The sequence below is a fragment of the Chiloscyllium punctatum genome, chromosome 16 (assembly GCF_047496795.1).
Source record: "Chiloscyllium punctatum isolate Juve2018m chromosome 16, sChiPun1.3, whole genome shotgun sequence".
Classification (NCBI taxonomy): Eukaryota; Metazoa; Chordata; class Chondrichthyes; order Orectolobiformes; family Hemiscylliidae; genus Chiloscyllium; species Chiloscyllium punctatum.
In genome coordinates, this window is record NC_092754.1 from 8,106,129 (window position 1) to 8,131,946 (window position 25,818).

The following is a 25,818-nucleotide window of genomic DNA, read 5'->3' on the forward strand; positions in this document are numbered from 1 at the left end:
AAATCTGAGGACTGTGAGATTTTTACAATACAGCAAAGGAGGACCAAGAAACTGCTTTTGGTTCAGGCAAATGTGGGGCCATTGCAAGCAGAATCAGGAGAACCTACAATGGGGGAATGGCAGAGAAGCTAGCCAATTACTTTGTGTCTGCTTCACTGAAGAAGATACTAGAGATCTCCCAGAATTAGAGATCCATGTCTATGGAAGGAAATTAGCTTAAAAAGAGGTTGCACCCTGTACTGAAGAAATTAATGGAGTAGAAAGTTGATAAGTCCCAGGACCAGATGTTATCTTTGACAGTTCCTCAGATTTGAGGATGAAATGCTTCTACTTTGGCGGGGGGATTTGGGTTCTACAGTGGCTGAGTCCAGGAGCCACAGACTCTGCCATGGGTGGGGCAGGTCGCGTTTGAGGAGGTGGCTGGTTGGGACACTCTCTGGATTCTGAACGCTCTTTTTGGTGCTTGCTCCACTGATGCTCAAAATGGTTTGTGCCTTCTCTATTTTGTGCATTCTAGAACAAGTGATTGCCACATTATTGGAGGTGTTGTATTTGCATAGGGAGGCTTTCAAGATGTTCTTGCAACATTTCCGAAACCCTCCTATTGATTATTTATATGGAGCTCCAAGTAGATTTTGTTTTCTAGATGTTTAGTTGAGGCCCAGTAAATACATCTACAAATAGTTTGTAACTCAGCCTTTGAATGTCCACATGCAGGCATTGACTGCATACTGCAGTTTGGTGACAGAAGTTAGGATGGTCTTGGGCCTGGTGGTTTTGAAGGTTGAAAAGATTCTCTCTCATCCTGTGGTTAGCTCCACTGGCTGGGAGCTTCATAGACATGAGATGAAGTGTAGCAGAGAGGGAGATAATGAAGACAGCTGGTGTGATCACCCAGCTCCTCCTCCAGCTCAGGTAACACTCGTAATGGGTCTGTGGTGGAATTTGTTGGTGAGGATCATGGATGCTCAGGTGGAGAATGCTGCCAAATATGAGGAGGATATTCCACAATCCCTCATGCTGACAGAGTTGAAGGCCTTTGTGAGTCGAAGAAACACATGTACACAGGTTGGTGCTTGTTGCCTGCACTTTTTTTCTTTGAATTTGTTGTGTACTGAAGGTCATATCCATTTTGCCTTTTGGTGGGCAGAAGCTAGATTGAGATTTGGAAAGAAGCTCTCCAGCCACTTGGAGAGGGCACTGAGGAGGATTCTTGTAATAACCTTTCCCATGACAGACTGTAGGAAATCCATCTCTAATTCACATAGTCAGGCATGTGCCCATTCTTGAAGATGATCACGATTACAGTGTCTCTGAATTCTCTTGGTACACTCTATTCCTTCCACACAAGGAAAATGAGGTTGTGGATTTGTGCCTCTCCACTGTATTTTAGAACATCAGCAGGCATTCCATCTGTGCTGAAGGCCTTGTTGTTTTGCAGCTGTTAGATGGCATATTTTTCCTTGAGGCAGATTGGATGTGTGCTGAGCTGTGTTTTGTAGATTGATATTGAGAGCACTTGCATTGATGGCTGTGTCTTGATTGCAAAGACCCTTGAAGTGCTCTCACCAGCAGACATTGACTGCATCTTGGTTCTTGATGAGCGATTCTCTGTTTTTGCCTGTCATTGGAGTCGGACCCTGGTACACAGACTGTCGGAGACTTTGATTGCACTGAAGAAATCCATGCACATTGTGATTGCCGACAAGTTGTTGAGTCTCCTCGTGCTCTTGCAGCTAAAAATCTATTTCGTTTAGATTACTGGTTCTTTGTTGCACCTTGAAATGGTACGAGATGTAATGTGGCTGATTCCCTTATAAAAATCTCTGACCTATCAGTTTAATGTCATAGCTTACGACAACTGTTGCAAGAAAGATAGTCATAGAGATGTACAGTCGTACAGCCTGGAAACAGACCCTTTGGTCCAACTTGTCGCAGCAACCAACTTTCCCAAATTAAACTAGTCCCACTTGTCTACGTTTGACCCATGTCCTTCTAAACTTGGACAGATACATGGACAGAACAAATATCTTTTAAATGTTGTAACTGTAGTTTGTTTTGGCTTCAAGCTGTTCATTTTTCTGGGAACCAATTACCCAGTACCTGTAATTACCTGTTTGCAGGCGTAAGTCTCTATCGTTAATTTATGGTTGCTAGTCCATAGACCAATCAACTTTGTGTTGCCAGCAAAAGCTCCAAATTGTCAGCAAGTTAACTTCAATTACTGCTTGTTCAAGCAGTTGTTTACACAATGCCTGGCATAGAGTTGAGGTCAAAAACAGTTGAGAAAAATAAATGTTTTTTTTAAATAAAGGCCCTGAAGAAAGTCTAACCAAAATCCCGCAGTTTGGGAGCTTTCATATCAACCCCTACTGCTGAGATAACTGGTTCTAAGAACTGTCCTGAATTCCTTCCAGGATGTAAGCTTGCTTCTAAACTCAAACATTCATCGAACTGTAAAGTGGGTTGGTTGGCTAAGTTGGCTGGATCACTCGATTGTGAGTCAGGGTGATGCTCATAGGATGGATCACTTCCCACACTGGCTGAAGTCATCATAAAGGACTGTCCTTCTCAACCTTTTCCTCACCTGAGCTGTGGTGACTGTCAGGTTAAACCACCACTGGTCATCTCTCTCAAATGGGAGAGCAGTCCTTTGGCTCATTGGGACTATGGTGAACTTAGCTTTGGGTTGTACATAACTAATGCATCACAATTGGATTTATGATTTATTTATACCCTAGGCAAGTATTTATAAGGCTGTACCATTCAGTTTATTTCACCATTCAATCGTTATTGGTGATTTGGAGCTTGCAAAATGATTTGTAGCAATTTAATCACCACAGCCACTTTTTGTAGATTATCTTAAAATTGAATATTCCTTTTGGTCAGTTGAGCTATAAAATTACTTATTTAATTTGGTATTTACTGATTCATGCAGGACATTGGTGAGGCTACTTTGAGAATACAGTGTACAATTGTGGTTGCCCTTTTACAGGAAGGATGTTATTGAACTTGAGAGGGTGCAGAAAAAATTTGAGGATGTTGACGATTTGAGTTATAGGGGGAGACTGAATAGACTGGGACTTTTTCCCTGGAGCATAGAGAGCGTTACAGAGGTTTATGAAATCATGAGGGCATGGGTAGGGTGAGTCGCCAATATCTTTTTCCCTACAGTGGGAAAGTCCAAAACTAGAGGGCAGAGGCTTAAGGTGAGAGGGGAAAGATTTTTTAAGGAACTGGGGGGCAACTTTTTCATGCAGAGGGTGGTACCTATATGGAATGAGCAGCCAGAGGAAGTGGTGGATGCTGGTCCAGTTACAACATTTAGAAGGCATCTGGATTGGTATGTGAATTGGAAGGATTTAGAGGGATATGGGCCAAATGCTGGCAAATGGGACTAGCTCAGATTGGGATATCTGGCCATTGTGAATATGTTGGACTGAAGGGTCTGTTTTCATGCTGTATGACTCTATTTTGTTAACACAAAATGAACAATGATACTTATTGTGGAGTTATAATTTTATTAAGCTGTTGATATTTTAACATTTCAGAGCAAACGAGACCACCTGTTAATGAATGTCAAGTGGTACTATCGTCAGTCAGAGGTGCCAGATTCAGTCTACCAGCATCTGGTTCAGGATCGACACAACGAGAATGGTGAGTAATTTGCCATGAATTATATTTTTATTACCTAATATTCTTTCTTTCCCATTATCTTTCCTTGATTACCTTCCATACCTAAAAATGACCCTTAAACTTTCACAGATGACAGTGACTCTGCTATATCTTGCTCTGTAAAGCACTGTGCATGTCAGTGAGGCTGTATGAACAGTAAATTTACTATCTTTTTTGTAGTGGGGAATAGGAGGCCTATGATGGATCAATATGCATGCATTTAATGGCAAGACCCACTGAATGATATTCAGAATAAAAAATATTGGCTTATATTTCTCTCTCAATTGGCTGGGAGAATGATGCCAACCATAGCTCCCTTTTGATATCCAAAGTAGGGGTGCACACTAAGAGTCTCTGAGCTTGGATGTTGCTTTCCCACACCTCTGATTAAAATTTGTTCCAAACCTACGATTAGTAACAAAATGTTAAACTGGATCTGTAATTAGTCAATGTGGTAGAATTTTTAGTAGATTATATTTTTATTCCTTCATGGGATGAGGGTATCACTGACTGGGCCAGCATTTATTGCCCATCCCTAATTGCCTAGAGGGCAGTTAAGAGTCAGTCACATTACTGTGTGGGCCTGGAGTCTCATCTAGGCCAGACCAGGTAAGGAAGGCAGTTTCCTTCCATAAAGGACATTAATGAACCAGGTGGGGTTTTCTGACAATTTAAATGGATTTGTGGTCATCATTAAGCTCTTAATTTCAGATTTTTATTGATTTCAAATTCAGCCATCTGCTCTAGGATTTGAACCCAGATCCCCAGAACATTACCTGGGTCTCCAGGTTAACAGTCCATTCAATAATACCACGAGGCACCCACCTCCCCTCAGATGTATATTTGTAATTGATGTATCATATTGTAGAACTGTATAAAATTAATGCCTACTTGATTAAGCAACTTTAAACCCCTTCCATGTTTATTGTTTGGTAAAATTAGCTGATTTGTGGGTTGTGCATGTTGTGTGCTCCGGCTAGCATTTGTTACCTATCTCTACTAATTGCTTAATTAATTAAAGAAGGGTGGAGATGAGTTGCTCCTTTGAGTGCCATTGCAGTCCTTGGAGTGGATATACACCTACTACTCTTCAGAAGGGGGTACCATGAGTTTGATCCAGTGACAGTGGAGAAAGTTTAGGATGGCTCAGTGGTTAGCACAGCTGCCTCACAGCACCAAGACATGGCTTTGATTCTAGCCTCGGACGATTGTCTGTGTGCATTTTGCACATTCACCCCGTGTCTCTGGTTTTGTCCCACAATCCAAAGATATGCAAGCTAGTTGAATTAGCCATGGTAAGTGTGGGGTTATGTGGAAAAGGTAAGAGGCTGGGTCTGGATAGGAGGGTCAGTGCAGACTTGACTGTAAAATGGCCTCTTTCCACACTGTAGGGATTCTGTAATTCTATAAGTGGCAATGTAGTTATAAGTCAGAATGTTGTGTGATTTGCAGTGGAATTTGCAGGTGATGGTGTTCTCATTTATCTGATGCCTTTGTCTTTCTCGGTGGTAGAGGTTGTAGGTTTTGAAAGTGCTGACAAGGATCCTTGGTGAGTTGCTGCAGATGGTGCAAACTGCTGCCATGATGTATCCATGGTGGATTGGTTGTTGTAGATGGTGTTGAGCTTCAAGTGTTGTTGGATTTGTATTCACTGAGGCAAGTGTGGAGTATTCGTTCACAGTGCTGATTTGTGTCTGTTAGATAATGGAATGGCATATAGAAGATCGGAGTTGTACTGCTCATTACAGAACTTGTAAGCTCTGACTTGCTTCTATAGTTTCAGTATTTATACCATTGATCAAGTTCTATCGTAACCCGAGAATATTGATTACAGTGGGATTCAGCAATGATGATGCCATTGAATATCCAGGGAAGGTGGTTAGATTTGCATTAGATTTTGATATAAGTTTGTCATTGATGGTGAGTGGCCAGTGTTGTAACTGTACTGGAACAAATTGGCTAGGGGTCCAGTTATTTTTGGAGTGCGAGGTTTCAATACTGTTTCTGGAATGTGGTCAGGTTCTATATTAGTTGCAATATCCAGTATCTTCAGCTGTTTCTTGCGTAAAGTGAATCAAATTGGCTGTAGACTGGTATTTAAGAGACTGTGGGCTTCAGGAAACAACTGAAATTGATTATCCACTTAGCAGTTCTGGCTGAAGCTGGTGACAAGTGCTTCAGCTTTGTCTTTTGCACTAGCATGCTGGGCACCCTCATCATTGAGGATAGAGATAATCATGGTACCCTCACCTCCTGTTAATTGTCCACAATCATTCACATCTTGATACGAAGGCCTGCAGAGTTAGACTCCAATCCGTTGGATTTTGCGATCACTTAGCAGTGCCTATCATATGCTGTTTCTGTTATTTGACATGCAAGTGAGCCTGTGTTATAGCTTTACCAGGTTTGCACCTTATTTTTAACATTGCCTGGTAAAGATGGGACTTAATCTCTGCAAAGAAGTAATTGAAGCATCATACTTTTCTCTGGTTGATGTATTCTGTGTCATTGACCTGGATGTTGATAGATCACTGCAGGTAGCTTCTATGTCATGACAACGAACAATGGATAATGACTATTTTTCAGTGACCTTGCTGCCACATGAATGTGTAGAAACGAATTCTTTTTATAAGTAGCCTAATATCTTGAAGAGAGAGAGAATCTTGGGTGCTAGATATGCCATTTGTTCCAAAACTTTCCAACCATGACTCATTGGTTTTCACGTTTTTGCTTTTCTTAAAAAATATTCATGCATGCTTTATCTTCAGTTCTTAACCTTACCTCAATATATTCATGCTGTTGTGTTTGAAGAAAACATTGGAAACTGTTGGGCATTCAGTATTTTCTGTCAACTCCTATCTTTCACCTAAGGACATTAGTTGTCAGAATTGCAGCTTTACATTTTGCAGAGCCTCTTTTTTTGAATTGTATTATGGCTCTTTGCCTTGTTTAGTTTTATCAGTGCAATTGCATGTTCATTTTATGGTCCTAACAGTATTTTCACAAAGATCTTTATAAACCACCAGAATCATAGTGATTGTAGGGTAAATTCACCGATCCTCTACTCCCAGTGACAAACTGTGTGAGTACATGGGACTGTATATCAGACATTTCCACTGCACTGAGACAACAATTATTCTGAACTGTGTTGTCTTTGAGAACCTGCTGGGAGCACAAGGATCAGTGAAATGCTTTTCCAACATACTTTTATATTACCTGAAGGAGACAATGGATCCGACAATGGAACTGAAAAGAGTCTTATAACCCATAATTCTAATAGTGTGCCTGGTGTTTCTAGTCTCATTTGCCAAAGAGTGCCATGGAAAATTTGGAGGCTCTTTGATTCTGTTTTTTTTAAAAAGTTGTTCTGTCATTTGGTCTAACATTTCCTTTCTACCTACTACCTAACCTCATCAGTTAGTCTTGTGTGTCATTGGGTGCCATGTATCTTTGCTGAACTGGCCTAGATACCTGTCCTAAATTAAAATGACTTGTCCATGGTACCTGGAAAGAACAATTGAAAGTAAACAATTGCTAAGATCATATCAATGCACAGGTAGTTTTGGTTACTCTTGTATTGTTGGGAGTCAGGATCCAAATTAAGTTTGCTAGTGAGTACTTCATGAAAATATAATTGTGATGGAACATAAACAAGATGTGTTTGGCTTGTCTTGCCAGCATTTTCCTAAGGTGTTTCAATTCCAAGGTTAAGTAATCATCCTATGAAAAGTATGTGGTTGGTTAGCCGGTAAGGATAACTGTGATCCTTAATCATTTGCATGACTGTGTTTGAGGTTTAGCACCAGTGGAAAATACATTATTTGCAAAGACGCTGAATGCTAGTAGATCACATTTTGATTGGAAGCAGTCGATCTAATATTCTGTACATATAAATAACAATAAAATTTTTCTGACCGAAATTGTCACATCATATTCTAGTGATCTACCCAGATCCTACACTGAAACATCAATGATTTTGGTTAGATGTAATCCACACACCTTGTGCTTTACTTCAAAGATAATCTGACCGCAGATATCAATGCATCTTAGACATCATTTTGTCTAGACCCTAATGAGTTTCATCACAACGATGTTCATCTCAGAATGGAGTTTGGCAAATTTTACTGCCTTGTTTTCTTAGTTAATGGTCTTGAAATAATAGATTTAATCTATTTGTTTAATAAATATTTAAAGATCTTCTCATCTTCCAAAGGCTAGATGGCGATATAAAACCTACTTGAATCACATTACATCTAGTGCCGATATAAGCATTCTATTTTCGTTCTCTAGTGTACCAAAGTAACTTCTGTTAAAACATAAGGTTCACACTATCTCATTAAATGTTGCAAAGCATCCTGATACCAATTTATTGGAACATATGAATTAGGGAGGATCTGTAGCATCCTATTTTATTGCAAGTTGGGGGTGGGGGCATTTAAAAACAAAGTTGTGCTCGGCAATTCTCATCTGCAGTATTAGTACCTGAAGCTTTTAGTAAATAAACTGGTATGTCCCTTTGAATCGATGACTTTGGGGCATGCCATTCCTGTTTGAAAGCATTACATGCTGAAGTTTCAACATTTATCTGCTGAAAAGCTGATTATATTTTGTGTCTTGGGCATGACAAGTGTGAGAATAATAGCCAATGGTATGTGTGCGCTATATTTAAGGTTTTTGTCTTTAATAAAATGTTTTTACTGAAGAATTCAAGTGTATTTCAATTTGAAATGAAATGATTCTCATCTTATGGATACAGGAAGAAATTGCACCAAGATATTTTTAAAACCCTAATTCAAATGGGAGTAAAACTTAATTTAAAGTTGTCAGTAAATAAAGGACAGCTCATTAATTAAGACATTTATTTTAATTTATTCTTCTAGTTCTATTTTTGAATATCTTAAATATGCCTTTTGAAATGTTTCTGAAAAAATAGAGTTTTAAAAAAAATTCTTTATTCCATGCAACATAATTAATTTTTTTTGATGAGGTCATATGTAATATTATGCTGTCTGGCATTTCTTCGGATTGCAAGACAAACAGATGTGATCTTTGAGATCTGGCTGACTTGCATAAATGATATAGCAAAGTTGGTTTATGTATTGTTTGATGAATTATGTCAGCTACTGATATATTTTACTGTGAATGATGCAACATTTGGCCAGGTGTTTTAAAAACAAAGAAGCATTCTTTCATTTGGCCTGTGAATTACCTTCTTAATGTTAAATTTGTGACCATGTTTCAAAAGGGCCCCTTACAATCAGCAGAGAGTGTCTGCTTTGATGAAAGTTTGGCAGAAACCTAAAATCCTAGCCCTTCAATTAATTTCTATTCTTCAAAGGTTTAAAATCTAGACAGATAGGTTTTGCAAAGGGTAAGTACTCTATTTTGACAGACCTTCCTTTATTATCACTTTTTAAAGTTTTGTCCCTATAAATGTCTGCTCTTCTTTCCTTACTCTTACGGGGCTGCATTTCTACAGGTACTCACAGCCCTCGGGTATTTCATCCACTTGGCCATTCTTCAGGTGAGTTTAGACAGGTGATTTTGTCAACTGGCAGTATGATTGTATAGGACATCAAGTTTGAGCTCATCCAGAGTCCACACTGGGAGCGACACTCCTCCAGCACCTCACTTTACCCTAAGATATTGAAGCTTATTCTAGTATTAAATTGTGATCCACTAACTCAGTGCAGATTGTGAATTGAATTTGATATAGTTCCTTTTACTTAGCATTCAGGCAAGCATGTTGCCTTCTGCTTAAATATTTTGAATTTTGATTTTCAGTGTTTACCATATATAATCGAAGCTGTTTAATCCTGTTACTTTCTTCATCAACTTTTGAAGTTGAATTTTAAAATGTTTTTAAAAAGTTTTTGCATAAACTTTTGGGAACCTAAGTTGCTTGATCAAAAAATATTTCAGTCCAGGAGATAGAGGGCGAATTGTACACTTTAGGAAGAAAAACTCTTGAAAGACCTGGATCTTTAGTAATTTATCCAATTGGAATGTTTGATTATACCCTTTTATTTGGAAATTACTTCAATAGAGAAATGAAGAATTCCACATCTAAAGATAAATATGCTTTCTTTATCAAAAGACATATATAGACCCCAAATAACAAGTAGAATGTTGTAAATTTGAATATTTGTCCTTCCATCAGCAATGGTAAATTATTCACTAAATGTGGACTCTCCAGTTTTGTTAATTGGAGTGTAAACAATGATGTGTGAATGAATGAAAAAGCATATTGCTTAGGTGGTGCAGTGGAAATCTGGGTAATATCCATCTATACACTATAATTTCAACCATTAAATACAACATGTATGAAATTAACTTGTTTTTTTTTATTAGTATGGGTAGCAAGGGTTTGTGATTTGGTATATACAAATCAAAACTCATGTTGATCGTATTTGTCAGATACATTTTGAAGTGAAATTTAGAAATGGTTATAAGGTAATCATTGTTAATAGTTTGAAGTTAGATCGCTCAGAAGTATACTTTAAAACATCGATTAGAGGGGTCTCCTCTCAATATTCAACACAGACGTTTCGCATATTCTGTAGGGTTCATTGTTCATTTTTACAGACCATTTAATATCTTGAACTATTATTTGTCATCTTATATCTGAAGTACTACATACTTTGTCTGAATGCAGATTAGTTTAAAACAGTTTCATTCTACTAGATAAACCTGTAATTGTGATATGATTCTTATGACAAAGCAAGTAGTTAAAACTTAGTAGTCCATGCCCACCTTTAGTTGTCAGTGTTTCATGAGAAACGGTTGAGCTATGTTCATCATCAGTGTCACCAACTAAAAGAGATGTATTGTACTTTTTGGTGGAAGTTGTAAAACTGAAAGTAGCAAAATGTTTTCAAAATAATATTTGATAAATTTGAAAAATCATCAGCTTTGAGTGAAAATTCTAGTGAGCTTTTCTTTGATGAATGCAAATGTTTAAGATTAGGTTGGGTAGGGATATCCAGCAATTAGATTGTGAACTCTATCCTGAAACATTGGTTTGGACAAAAATTCCTGTGAACGTTTATATTCCACTGAAGCCCCCCCACCACCCCATCCTTCCTTATCAGCATAAACCAATGTTCCATTTTACCTCATTAGCTTATCTAGCCTAACTTTAAATGCATTTATATTATTTGCCTCAATCTGTCGCTATGATCATAAATGCCACATTCTCATCACTTTCTCAGTAAAGAGCTTCCTTCTTGAATGTTCTGTTTGATTTCTTAGTGGTGATTCTATATTGATGACCACAGGTTCTGTTCTTCCTCACAAGTGCAACTGCTGTAGCAAAACCTTTTCATAAATTTAAATGTTTCCAGCCATCCCATCAATCACCTGTTTTCTTTAAAAGGCCGCAGTTCATTAGTTTCTAATGAATATATCTTTGTTTCTAGTATCAACCCTGTAAATCAATTTTGTACCCTCTCTAGTGCCTCCATATCCTTCAGTCTAATCAAAGTTCAACGTGAGTTTAGCATAACTTCTGTCTTCCAATTCAATCCCTCTAGAAATAAACATTGGAACTTGCTTTGTTTTTTTTATGGCCTTGTTAGCCTACTTTGGTGTGTGTATTTTTTCTCCCATATCCCTTTGATCTTCGACATCCATGTATTTCTTATCAATTTGTGATACATTATATTTCTCTGTTGAAATTCATTTTCCAGTTATAAGCCCATCTTGCAGGTTAATTAATGATCCCGCACTTAAGTAGTACCATCCACAAATTTGAAAACTCTGGTTTTTATTCCACAAAAAATCCAGATTGTTAATGTGACTTGTGAACAATTCTGGTGCCAGAAATGTTCTTGGACTCCACTTTTCACCAACTACTATCATGAGTGGCTACTCTTTACCCATGTTATTTGCTCTTTTTGCTCCGACGTTAAGCTGACTGGTCTATAATGCCCCGTACAAGCTAGCTCCCTTTATATATTGTTGTAGCATTAATTATCTACTAGTTCTCTGGCAGTGCATTTTCAAATGAACTGATATGTATTTGTACCTCTGTTGTTACTCTAGATTCTTTTAAAATGTGTGGTCTTAATTCCACCAACCTCGGAGATTTATCTTGTTTGAATTTAATTATTTTATATAATTTTCCCATCCTTTTATTCTAAATGTGGTTATATCATTTCAAATCTTATCCTCTAATGTAATGTTCACCCGATCTGTCTCCCTGGAAGCAGAGTTATTTCAAATTTCATTCATTTTAGTACCACTACCTGTAATTTTTATCCTCTCTGTCCCTTAGTGGCCTTTTTCTCCATCTTAACTTTTTAAAAAAAATTCACTGTGTATTAATGCAGCCACTATAACATAGAGTTATACAGCATGGAAACAGATCCTTTGGTCTATGCAAACCAGATATCTTAAACTGATCTAGTCCCATTTGCCAGCATTTAGACAATAGATAATAGGTGCAGGCGTAAGCCATTCTGCCCTTCAAGCCTGCACCGCTATTCAATATGATCATGGCTGATCATCCTTAATCAGTATCCTGTTCCTGCCTTACCTCCATAATCCTTGATTCCACTATTCTTGAGAGCTCTATCCAATTCTTTCTTAAATGAATCCAGAGACTGGGCCTCCACTGCCCTCTGGGGCAGAGCATTCCACACAGCCACCACTCTCTGGGTGAAGAAGTTTCTCCTCATCTGTCCTAAATGGTCTACCCCGTATTTTTAAGCTGTGTCCTCTGGTTCGGCACTCACCCATCAGCGGAAACATGTTTCCTGCTGCCAGAGTGTCCAATCCTTTCATAATCTTATATGTCTCAATCCGATCCCCTCTCCGTCTTCTAAACTCAAGGGTATACAAGCCCAGTCGCACCAGTCTTTCAGTGTAAGGCAATCCTGCCATTCCAGGAATTGACCTCGTGAACCTACACTGCACTCCCTCAATAGCCAGAATGTCTTTCCTCAAATTTGGAGACCAGAACTGCACACAATACTCCAGGTGTGGTCTCACCAGGGCCCTGTACAACTGCAGAAGAACCTCTTTGCTTCTATACTCAATCCCTCTTGTAATGAAGGCCAGCATGCTATTAGCCTTCTTCACTACCTGCTGTACCTGCACGCTTACCTTCATTGACTGGTGTACAAGAACACCCAGATCTCTCTGTACTGCCCCTTTACCTAAATTGATTCCATTTAGGTAGTAATCTGCCTTCCTGTTCTTGCCACCAAAGTGGATAACCATACATTTATCCACATTAAACTGCATCTGCCATGCATCTGACCACTCGCCTAACTTGTCCAGGTCACCCTGTAATCTCCTAACATCCTAATCACATTTCACGCTGCCCCCCAGCTTAGTATCATCAGCAAATTTGCTAATGTTATTGCTAATACCATCTTCTATATCATTAACATATATTGTAAAAAGCTGTGGTCCCAGTACTGATCCCTGCGGTACCCCACTGGTCACTGCCAGCCATTCCAAAATTGAGCCGTTTATCACTACTCTTTGTTTCCTGTCAGCCAACCAACTTTCAATCCAAGTTAGTACTTTGCCCCCAATACCATGTACCCTAATTTTGATCACTAACCTCCTATGTGGGACTTCATCAAAAACTTTCTGAAAGTCCAGGTACACTACATCTACTGGATCTCCCTCGTCCATCTTCAGAGTTACGTCCTCAAAAAATTCCAGAAGATTAGTCAAGCATGATTTCCCCTTCATAAATCCATGCTGACTTTGACCTATCCTGTGTTACTACTATCCAGATGTGTTGTCATTTCATCCTTTATAATAGACTCCAGCATCTTTCCCACCACTGAGGTCAGACTAACTGGTCTATAATTTCCTGCTATCTCTCTCCCACCTTTCTTAAAAAGTGGTACAACATTAGCCACCCTCCAATCCACAGGAACTGATCCCGAATCTATCGAACTCTGGAAAATAATCACGAACGCATCCACGATTTCTCGAGCCACCTCCTTCAGTACCCTGGGATGTAGACCATCAGGCCCTGGGGACTTTTAAACCTTCAGACCTAAAAGTCTCTCTAACACCAACTCTTGGCAAATATAAATTCCCTTAAGTGCAGGTCCTTCAGCCACTGTTACCTCAGGGAGATTGCTTGTGTCTTCCCCAGTGAACACAGATCTGAAGTACCAATTCAATTCTTCTGCCATTTCTTTGTTCCCTGTTTCTGTCTTCAAGGGCCCAATTGTAGTCTTAACCATTTTTTTGCCTTTCACATACCTAAAAAAACTTTTACTATCGTCCTTTATATTATTGGCCAGTTTACCTTAGTACCTCATTTTTTTTCTCTGCATGTTTCCTTCTTAGTAATCTTCTGTTGTTCTTTAAAAGCTTCCCAGTCCTCCTTTTTCCCACTTATCTTTGCTATGTTATACTTTTTCTCTTTTAACTTTGTTTCTTAACTTCCCTCGTCAGCCACAGCTACCCATACCTCCTCCTAGGATCTTTCTTCCTTTTGGAAAGAACTGATCCTGCAACTTCTGCATTATACACAGAAATATCTGCCATTGTTCCTCCATTGTCATCCCTGCTAAGGATTTAGCAGGGATGACATTGTTCCTCCCCGCTAAACATTTAGCCCAGAACCCTCTTAAAGTCGATAAAATGTGGAGCTGGTAAAAGCACAGCAGGCGAAGCAGCATTAGAAGAGCAGGAGAGTTGACGTTTCAGGAAGAACCCTTCATCTGATATGCCCATCCAGATGCCTTTTAAATGTTGTAATTATACCTGCCACCACTGCCACTTTTGGCAGCTTGGTCCATATGCACACCACTCTTTGCATGAAAAAGATGCCCCTCAAGTTGTCCCTTTTAAATCTTTTTGCTCTCACGTAAAACCTATGCCCTCTAGTTTTGGACTCACCTACCCGAGGAAAAAGACTTTTGCTATTCACCCTATCCGTGTCCCTCATGATTTTATAAATCTCTATCAGGTCACCCCTCAGTCTCTGACACTCCCAAGGAAATAAGCCCCAGCCCATTCTGCTTCCCCTTGTAGCTCAAATGTTCTCAATCCCAGCAACATCCTGAAATTTTTTTGCACCTTTTCAAGTTTAACAAGATCTTTCCTATAGCAGGGAGACCAGAACGGAAAGCAGTATTCTAACAGTAGCCTCACTAATATCCTGTACAGCTGATACATGACATTTGAGCTCCTGTACTCAATGCGTTGAATGAAGGCAAGCATGCCAAACACCACCTTCAACACCTGCCTACCTGCGACTCCATTTTCAAGGAACTATGAACCTACACCTCTCGGTCTGTTTGTTCAGCAACATTCCCCAGCGACCTACCATTAAGTGTATAAGTCCTGCCCTGGTTTGCCTTAACAAAATCCAACACCTCACGTTTATCTAAATTACCTACCATTCCTCTGTCCATTGGCCCATCTGATCAAGATCCCGTTGTACTCTGAGAACATTCTTCACTGTCCATTGCACCACCAATTTTGGGTCACCTGTTGCATGTTTTTTGATAGTTTTATTTTGTGATTCCTCTTCACCTTCTCATGTCATACCTTTTCTTACACTCAGTTTCTTCTTTGAATTCTTAAATTTACCATGTTGACTCATATTAATTTGTTAGTGTTTTTCCTGGATTCATTTTAAATGTCTTGCGTTGCTGTTCATTATCATTTTTTGCCAGTATTGTCTACCTTTTCAGGATCGATTACAGGAACATCTCAAACTTGTTTCATTCTCCAATCTTGTATGCTGATCTTTTATCATGGTTATGTCCTTTTCATTTGTTATCTTCGAATGTATTACAGTCACCATTGCATAAATCTTCTGACTTTTACTTCTCTCTCCTGCTGTCGTTCATTCTAAACTATTAGATCCAGAAATGAATTCAACATTTTTGCAGTTCTTAAATACTGGGTTGGAATGGAATTATTTACATGCTGTTGTAACTCCCCATCTTTCTCACCTTTACCAACCTGTCCTGCCAGTTAGATTGGGGGTTGAAAAAGTCTTGGCTTGAAGTACAGCCATGTCTCAGGTAGGTTCTGTGACTGGGCTAATTTAGAGACTAGATGGTATCGTGGCTGGATTTGTTACTGTCACCATTTTGTTCTACATACCATTAATTCTACTTCCCATACTGAGGGAATAATATTGTTAGAACTCATAACTTCCACATTATGAGATGTGCACATAAAGAAGAATTTGCACCCCTCAAGTTGTTAACCTTTTATTTAACAGTACAAAATAGGGGCCAGTATAAATATGGACTGTGCAAAAACTGAGTCTGAATTAAGGTCAGTTTTGACTGAGATTTTCATATAGATGGCAATTTTATTTTTCTCCAATTGATTAATTGCAAGGAGCATATTGAGGGAATGAAAGTGGAAGTTGGGAAGTGTGAAATATTTGCTGGGAATGGAGCTCCTTTTGTAAAACATCAGATTCGTTTTGTCCTGACCATAGGATGATCTCATAAATTATATTTTAAAAATTGAAGTACGGCATTAATACCAAGGAAATATTTGATGAGAAGAGTTTTTAATTCTTCAAAATAATGTATTTTTGGCACCATTTTGAATATTTTAAATGAAAAATTTACATAATTATGAGTGGTTGCCTAACTTCAAAAAATAATTGGATAATTTAGACATTTTAAATCCATAGTTATTGAAAAATTGGGGTTTAGTAAAGAATTAACTTTGTTCAGAATCAGTAGTATTTTTGAGCTATTTGGAGCAAAAAGAGTGGAGTTAATGATAAATTGGGAGAAAAATGTGGGAAAATTGCAACATAAGATTGTAACTAGACATTTATAAGGGGCAAATGTAGAAACGTGTTGTTGCTGGAAGAATTCCAGCACAGATTTCAGTCAGATTCAAAGCTGCCACGTCACAATCACTTCTGATTGGACTTTGCTATTGTGTTTTCTTTGACAAAGTTCTTTATTTTCAAAATATTTCCATCTGTCATAAAATTGTCACAGATCTTCAACTTGGGTAGTTTTTTTTGTGTTCAATTATATTAGCATTTTTAACATTTATCCTCCATCTGAATATTCAAAGTAAATAAGTGGAAATCATTCATGGACATAATAATTACATTTCCTGTAGATTCTGGCCGTGAGCTTGTGATCACAGACCCAGTAATTAGGAGTCGGGAACTCTTCATTTCGGATTATGTAGACACCTACCATGCAGCAGCACTCAGGCAAGTTTGAGAAATTAATCTGATGGTTTGTTTGAATGAAACTGCAAAGATTGAAATACGAATTGGTTTTCAAATATTTTGTGGTAACATCAATGATTTTTCTTTCCTTTCAGAGGGAAATGCAATATTATACATTTTTCTGACATATTTGCTGCCAGAGAGTTTAAGCCACGACCGGACCAATTTTTTTATATACTGGGCTATAACCCAGAGACAAGGTAAGGATAATAAGGTCATTTTGACAAATATTATTTCCAACTGTTTGTAATATTATTTAATCAAATATTCAAGATGCCATTGTTCCCTTTCATACCAAACCAGTTGAAGGGAAGAGTAACATTTAAAAGGATATAAGCCAGTTAGTAAAAGAAAAGTTCAAACCAATGAACAGCATTGATACTTTAAAATCTATATATAATATGCTCTCCAGCTGAGTACCATGTTGTATTAAAGGTGATAAGTCTTGCAGTGAGCTGCTTCTCAAGATACTGCACCGTCTCTTTTCTTTCCTCCCATGTTCCCCACTGATCACAGAAAGTCATTTCATTCTCGGACTCAGCCAAGACCACTTCACACTGATGGGCTGGCGAAAGCTAGGATTGAGCACTCCCTTTATAATTAATATGGTGGGATTCTGATTTGCATTTTCTCATAGCAGTGCAGAAGTTTGGAAGTCACCAGAATGCCATAATTCTGTGTGTGAATGCTTTACAAAGTCAAGACTTAACACGAGTAAAAGTTTGATTTGGTATGCTCTTACAAAAGGTTGCTGTTCCTGTGGAATTTTGTCATTTTTCTTCATGTTCCTGCTGAGTTTTAAATGAAGTGTAATGTTGGTCATAAATTTCTACAGTATTCCACGTTCTATATTAAGTAGTGGCCATTTTAAGCTGTGATGTACTACTCAGTCATTGTTACAGAGCACTGGTAGTGAGAGCGATTAATATTATGTCCAAAGTATATTAATGTGGCATTATTAACCTTCATTAGTTCAGTGTTAATGTCCATTATTGTACTGGTACCAGTATGCTGAATAGCCACTGGATAGCATTGCCTATACTGTACAATTATAATCTAAAATAATTTTTCTGCATGATAATTCCAAGTGATTTCATGTTTTGGCTTTACATGCTGTAAATATTCCACAAAAGATTCATTGTACTCTAAACCAGGCAATTCATTAGTAACTAGAACAACAACGAGAATGCTGTGGTCTGGCAGCATCTGTCGAGAATTCATGTTCGAGGATGAACTAACTCCATTCAGAAGAATATTTTTACTGCATTCTCTGCCTTTGTTTCAAACCTGTAGAATGCACAGTATTTTTCTTTAATTCATTAGTATCTCTTGTCGCTCCAGCAGCTTAAAAAGCTTTTACCTCTTGTTGCTGGAACATTTCAGACCTTTTCTTGTAAATCAATTTTTTCACTATGCCATGTCCAAAGTATCCCAAAATAGCTCATGGCACTCTGTGTAACTGGCCCCAAAACATTGATTTACTTAACTACTGCACATGGTGTATATACCTTTTAACCACTTCCTTTGAGAAATGAATCTTTGAGTCAGTCAATTATTAACTATTTTGCCAGATAGAGCACAGTAAAAATAGAACTTCATCTCATGCAGAAAAAAAAAAATTGGTGTCCTTCATTGGTATATGTTATGATTGCATCTTTTGACAAAATCTGTGGCTTGTTTTCGGCCAACCCTAAAATCTTCTCCATTGAGCCATAAGTACAAAGAAGGAAGATACAATAATCCTTGCATAATATTATTTTTCAAACATTTTAATGTAAGAGAAACTTACACTGTATTGTGTTTTTAAGGTCATTCTCCTTGGATGTCATATGAGATCATGTTTCAGTCACATCTTGGATTTGCCCACCCTATCTTTGTAATCTCTAACAGTCTCCCTCTTAACTGTTTGCACAGAAGGTTGAGTCAGAGGAGAATTCTTCCTCATGCCTTGTCATTGATAGATGTGCCTTTAACCATCCAAACTGCCTCTGTCTCCATATACTTTTCATTTGCCAAGCTTTAGGTTGCCCATCCTAAAAAAGTGAATATTTGCTTTTATGTCATAATACAGCAGTGGCCTCACACTGCCCAGTTTCTCTGTTAGGTGTAGTCTGGTGATATGGATCTTCAGAAGAACATTCTGATGACAGAGTTGCCATTTAAAGAATTGTCATGAACACCACCTCTACAAATGAATGCAAACACATCAAGCCCAACTTCTTAGCTGTAAATCAAACACAACTCCAATTCTTTCACTTCTGTCAGTGATTTTGGCTGATTGGAACCAAGATCTTTTAATGATCTATGAGAATAAAAGGCAGAAATAAATCACAGAGGTTTTACTTTGATAAGTTACCAAATGCTTTGAAAAGCACAGAATCACAGACCTTTATAGCAAAGGAGTTGGCAATTTGGCTTTTAATGATTATTCTGTCTCTAGGCTAGGTCAGTCCAAGATGTGCCATCTTTCCCTAATTATGCTGGATATCCAAATTTCTCGATGTATGCCATGGTTTCTGTCCAAAGTTGCATTTAGTACTTTAAACATGACCTCCCTAATTGAATAAACGGCATATTTACATATAATTCTGTTGACAAGATCTAGAACGGCTTCTGCACTGTAAATGCAGTTGCACTTTAGAGTTACGTATTTGAGCTCCTTGGTTTTTCTTTCTGCATTGAGTGTTCCCATTTCATTAAAGAATGCATTGGTTCAGCAATTATCCACACCAAATCTGCCACATAGAAGTGCATAGGATATATGGGGCAGAAATGGGCTATTTGGCACAAAATGTCAATGTTACTGTTTATACTCCACTCAACAATCCTCCCACCTTTTATCATTTAATGCCATTATGCTTATCATCTGTTTCCTTTTCCCTTGTTTCCTTGACTGGCTGCCCCTTAAATGCATCCATACTATTAACTTCAACTTCTCGTAAGAAGTTCCACATTCTTAGCATTCTTTGGGTGGAAAAGTTCCTTTTGAACTCCCAATTGGATTTCTTGGTGACTATCTTGTACCATTGGTCTCTAGTTAACGCAGTTCCTCACAAGAGAAAATGTTCTAGCCTTGTGCATTCTATCAAGACTTTTCATAATTTTAGACACCTTTATTATTCCGTATTTTTCAAGAGTGATGTGATGCAGCCTGTCAGTCCTTCCTTGATGTGAATACCTATACATTTCTTATATCATCCTTATAAATCTTCACACCTTCTCCAGGACCTCTAAAGCATTTTATAATATGGTGAACAGCACTAATTCTTGTGGAAAAGTACCTCTCGCCTCTCGTCATGCTTAATGTGGAGGTGCCGGTGCTGGACTGGGGTGGACAAGATTAGAAGTCACATGACACCAAGTTATAGTCCGACAGGTTTATTTGAAATCACAAGCTTTCGGAGCACTGTTCCCTCATCAGCTGAAGTGAAGAGGAGGACACAGACTCAGAATTTATAGGCAGAGAGATCAAAAGATCATACAAATTGTGAATTGACTGTCAACAGGCTGAATAATAAATCTCTGCAGATGAGTAAAGTGTCAACAGCTGAATAGCAAGTGAAAGGATGACCTTTGATCCAATTAACTGAGGCAGTGTGATATTTATAAAAAATGTTGATGGTGTTGGAAACAATCCATATGCCTGGGCTAGCATGGCAGGTATAAGAGTCGCTGTACAGTTTTGGATTACTTGTTACTTTGGTTAGACTCTCAGCATGTGTTTCATGTTATTCCAGCCATTTGGATTTTTAATTTTTGCAGTTATCTCTCTACCTCAATTGGATTATAGATCATCCTTTCACTTGCTATTCAGCTGTTAACACTTACCTGCACTGTCTGATACTTTTGATCATTTGCAGAGACTTACTATTCGGCCTGTCAACACTCCACTTACATCATTGGATCTCTCTGCCTATAAATTTTGGGCCTGCATGCTTTTTTTCATTTCACCTGATGAAGGAGCAGTGCTCTGAATACTTGTGATTGCAATAAACCTGTTGGACTATAACCTAATGTCATGTGACTTCTGACCTTGTCATACTTAATAGATATCCATTACTCCCATTCTCAGCTTTGCTAGCCTTTAGTCCAGCTCTCTGCTCATACCAGCACAACCAGTCTTTGCCATTATGCCTACTGTGATCGTATTTCAACCTTGTCTACCCTTTTCCAATGATCAAATTATCAATTTATGCAATAAAAGCAATAGTTACATGGTTAAATGCTCTTTATTTCAGATTTTTAAAGTTGAAATCAATTTTCACCATCTGTCATGGGTTTGAAACCCACCATGTCCCCATCGCAATGACTTGGCTTCTAGATCTCATGTCAGCTGACATTACCATGACCGATAGAACAATATTCTGGAACAGTTTCTGGCATTTTTTTGAACTGAACAGCTTTTATTTATCTTAACTCTTAGGAGGTTGTTTCGAGAACTGTCACACCTCACTGGGTTAGTGTGCTGGAATTTAAGCCATACTATTTCCAGAATGGTCATAAAGATTAAAGATTTTCAAAAGTACAGAGAATTCCCCAATTTACCTGTCCTTCAGATCTAGGTTGACAGAAAGCACAGACCTGGTTTCTGCACTTGACATGAGTTACAATTTATGACAAATAAGTAGACTAGGTACAGTTAAACAAGGAGGCACAGCGATTCTTCCTACTTATACGGGTCTTTGACTTAGTAGTTAAAAGTCACAGCTGAAAACAAGTGGAAAGGGGAAATGAACTTATTATCTTTAGGCATAAACTGCTTTTTACTGCAGAGCATTGAGACCCCCCCCCCCCCCCCCCCCACACACACACACACACACATTGGTGGAGATCCAATTGCTTCTTAGCATTTTCATCCATGCCCCAAGCTGTTCACCTATTTGGGAACCAGTGTTAAAGATGTTGGTAGGCAGAAGGTCTTTGTCATCAATAACTGTCATCCACAGACTAATCAGCTACTTGTTTCCAGCAAAAGCTTTATTTGTGTATACCCCTTGACTCCAGCTCCTCTGCAAATAAGACTTCTACTACTGCTTGAATAAGCAGCTATGTAGAATGAGTGTCAGGCGACCTGTTTTTAGCAAACGCAGCAATCCTTCAACATTCCTTGATTTTTAAACCAGTTCTTTTCCTATTTCAGTACCCAGTGAAAATCATACAAATAAAACATATGGACTTTACAAGATGGCAACCTATCACTGCTCCTACACTTCCTCATATGATACTTTTAATAGTTGAATTCTCAGACCCCTTATGGCATGTTTTCTGGAAATTTACTATATTTACTTTAGTGAAATGGTTACTACTTGAAACAATATACATTGTTTCCCCAGATAGCTGTGGTGGCAAGTAATTAACATGCTGTCTACTCACAAAATAAATACTCTATTTAGTAAAACAACCAGTCTGTATCCAGTTAGAATGTTAAACAAATTAACGAAACAAAACCCCCCATTAATTGACTTCAACTTGACTTGCCTTGTAATAGCAACTTAGAGACCAACTCATCCCTACAGAATCAAAAATAAAATGATGCAATTGAAATTTTAGTTCAGCTACAAAATTGATAGGAAGTTGGAAAATTGAAAATTTTAATGAGATGATTAGAAATCTAATGATTTTGGACACCCTCCAATATAATGTTCTTCTGGAACTGTTTGAGAATGTAATTTTGTAGTTTTCCCCCGATAGTCAAATCTTCCTACCCCTGCCTGTACCTCAGAAATGTTTTGCATTATTTTTGCACTAAACCTACTGACGCTTGAATGAGCGAAATGTGTTGCAACGGAGTGATCCATACATATAGTGTTATCTGTTCATGTCCCAAGTGCAGGCTGTTTCTATAGATTGAAAATAGCTGACAGGTCACTCAGCTTTTCCTGATCAGAAATGAAAAGCAAGTCTGCTGTGATGCCATAAATTTTTTCCAAGTTTTAAAAGCTTTGCACAGCACAAAATAATTGGCCCCAGGTGTGCAAAAGTGAAAAGCAAAGCCGGATATCACCTATTGAAAAACGATGTTGCTTCTTCCTGAACTGGCAGGTTCAACAGTTCTTCACATATTCACATCAGAGCCTATATTACTTCAAGGTCTTTCTTAAAATGTGTGAAGCCAAATGTTCAAATCAATGATCATATACAGAATAATATATGAACTTGTTGCATTCACTAAAGTAGATATCTGAATGATTTTGGCCGTTTAGTAAAACTTATATTGGTACATTGGAATATTGCCTTGGACATCATTCAGCTCAGAAAGGAGTCTTTAAGTGTTTGAGCAGTAGGAATGCCATTGTAGATTTTATACCAGTTGACTGGTGCCCTTTTTCCCAAACAAGAATTCTTACTGATAGCATAGTGTAGCAAGTTCATTTCAGTTTTTTATTCATTCGTGGGATGTGAAGGTCACTGGCTCGACCCTCCCTAATCGCTATGGGTGTGGAGTTGCATATGGGCCAAACCAGGTGAGAAAGGCAGATTTCCTTCCCTAAAGGACATTAGTGAACCAGATTAAAGCTGCTTCAATACAGGACAATTTTAAAATTGATAAATTAACACATTTAGTATATTTTACATGGCCGTTTTTCATCAAAGATCTGGAATTATTTGCCTATTATTTGTCAGACATAAATGAGTAATTACAAGCTCACCCAAGAAGCTTGTGGATTCAAACCTCATTTCAGAAATGCTGGCCTGGTCAGTAATGCTCATATCCCAAGAACAAGGAGAAATAAGTGAGCCCATAATTTAAGCCAGTATTCCAGTGCAGCAGTGACGTTCTGAGAAACGTGCTACCTTTCAGCTGGATGAATTAGAAGATACCGTGACTGTATTCAAAGAAGAACAAATGAGTTATCACCGTTTCTTGGCTGTCACCTATCTCCCAAACTACTACTCCATAACAAGTCATTTGCCCATTTATCTCATTGCTATTTGAGAGACCGTGGCATAAATTCATTATTAGCTGCCACCACTCCCAGCCTCCTGCTAATGCAAAAAAGCCAATCATAAACTTATTGCAACCTGTACCTGTGCTAAATATATGTAAAAAGATGTAATTGTTCACAAACCATAAAATCTTTTTGAATTTAATGAACTTTGGCAGAGCCTTTTTTGTTTGTTTTAATATTTAATTTTGATTTATAATAGTTAAGTGATATTGTAGCCAGTCACAAGTGATATTTTTTATATATGTTGTGGAAATTGTTAATTTAATTGGTGTTGGAAGCACTGATAGTTTGTAGATGGCCACTTACTTTTTGTATTGATAAATTTTCCAAAAACTTTGTATGAAGTTTACATGATGTCTGTATTCAAAACACAGTGCCTGTACTATAATGATGGGGCACAAACCAACATTTGGTTAATGGAATCAGCATAAGTTTTTAAAAGCACTGACATCTATGCATCATCTTGGTGTGGTTGAGAAAAAGCGCTGGAGTAAGGGGATTAAGTGAACAAATCTAACCATTGCAGCATCAACCCTTCCTTCATTGTACACTGATGAAATGCAAATGAGCTATTTGTGAAACATGGTAGTGTGACGAGACTTGGTGCAGTTATGTTACTGAAAATAATAATTTAGAGGCTTAGGCTGTTACTGTGGAATATTGTTTCAAATCCCACTACTGCAGTTGATGGAATTTAAATTCAACTAACACATCTGGCATCAAGAGTTAGTCTTATTGATGGTGACTGCGGAACTAATGTCAATTGTTGTAACCATCTGTGATGCCATGAATTATGTAGTTCATTAATGCCTTTAAGGAAGGAAATTTGCCACCCTGTGAGGTGAGAGTGACAGCCCTTGAAATCAAGGCTGAGTGTGGCATGAAGGAGCTTGGCAAAACCGGGAGGTAAGGAAGCTCTTTGATTGGCGTCATACCTGGCATGTAGGATGGTGATTGTAATCTCATCTCCAGATATGTTTGCAGGAGTTCTTAAGGGTGTCCTGAATCTTCAACTGCTTCATCAATGACCTTCCCTCCATCATAAGGTCAGAAGTAGGGATGTTTGCTGAAGATTCAAAAATGTTCAGCTCCATTCATGTTACCTTATACTGAAGCAGTCCATTTTCAAATTCAAAAAAGACTTGTCAATATCCAATCTTAAGCTGAAAAGTAAGCAAGTACCGTTTGCATCACATAAAAGCCAGGCAACAGCATTGCCAATAAAAACTAATCTAATCACTGTCCCTCAATATTTAATGGTGTAAACCTGGAGTTTACATTGACCAGAAACTGAACTGGACTGGCCATTTAAACACACTGGCTACGAGAGCTAGGTGTGAGATGAGAAACTTCTTCACTCAGAGTTGTCAGGATTTGGAATATACTGTCTGGAAAACTGGTGGAGCTGGATTCCATAGAAGGTTTCAAAAGAGACCTGGATATGTTTTTGAAAGTGATGAATATGGAAGGCTGTGGAGTTGAGGTGGAGTACAGGACAAGCCGACTACCCATCTTGAGAGCCAGTACAGACATGACGGATCAATTGACCACCTTTTGTACCATCAGATTCTATAATTCGAACAGTGGGTCAGAGACTAGAAATACTGCAGTGAGTAACTCACTAGCTGACTTCTCAAAGATCTGTCCACCATCGACAAAACACAGCCAGGAACTTGATGGAATGCTCCCCACTTAGTTGGGTGAGTGAGCTCCAACACCACTCAGGTTTGACACCATCCAGGATTGGCACTGCATCCACACCTCCAACACTAAGTATCGTTGATAAGATGCACTGCAGAAATTCACTCAGGCTCTTTAGACAGCATCTTACAAACCTACAGCCACTTCCGTCTAGAACGACTTGGGCAGCAAATACATGGGAGCACTACCACTTGCAAATTCCCCTACAAGCCATTCACCACCTTGACTTGGAAATATATCATCCTTCTTTCACTGTTGCTGTGTCAAAATCCAGGAATTTTCTCACTCGTAGTT

General features: G+C 38.3%; 1 protein-coding gene across 12 annotated transcripts in view; it reads left to right on the forward strand.

Moving 5' to 3' along the window:
• Positions 1 to 25,818, forward strand: part of rerea (arginine-glutamic acid dipeptide (RE) repeats a) — a 566,413-nt gene that overhangs the window by 279,761 nt on the left and 260,834 nt on the right. For 11 of the 12 annotated variants that reach the window (XR_011962674.1, XM_072586150.1, XM_072586154.1 and 8 more), the window contains 3 exons: positions 3,552 to 3,657; positions 16,759 to 16,855; positions 16,969 to 17,073. Coding sequence is in view for 10 of the 12 variants with exons in the window: in XM_072586150.1 (XP_072442251.1) it covers positions 3,552 to 3,657; positions 16,759 to 16,855; positions 16,969 to 17,073 (308 nt within the window). In the remaining 2 variants the exon portion in view is untranslated. The remainder of the gene's footprint in view (positions 1 to 3,551; positions 3,658 to 16,758; positions 16,856 to 16,968; positions 17,074 to 25,818) is intronic. The other variant, XM_072586162.1, reaches the window with a different exon arrangement.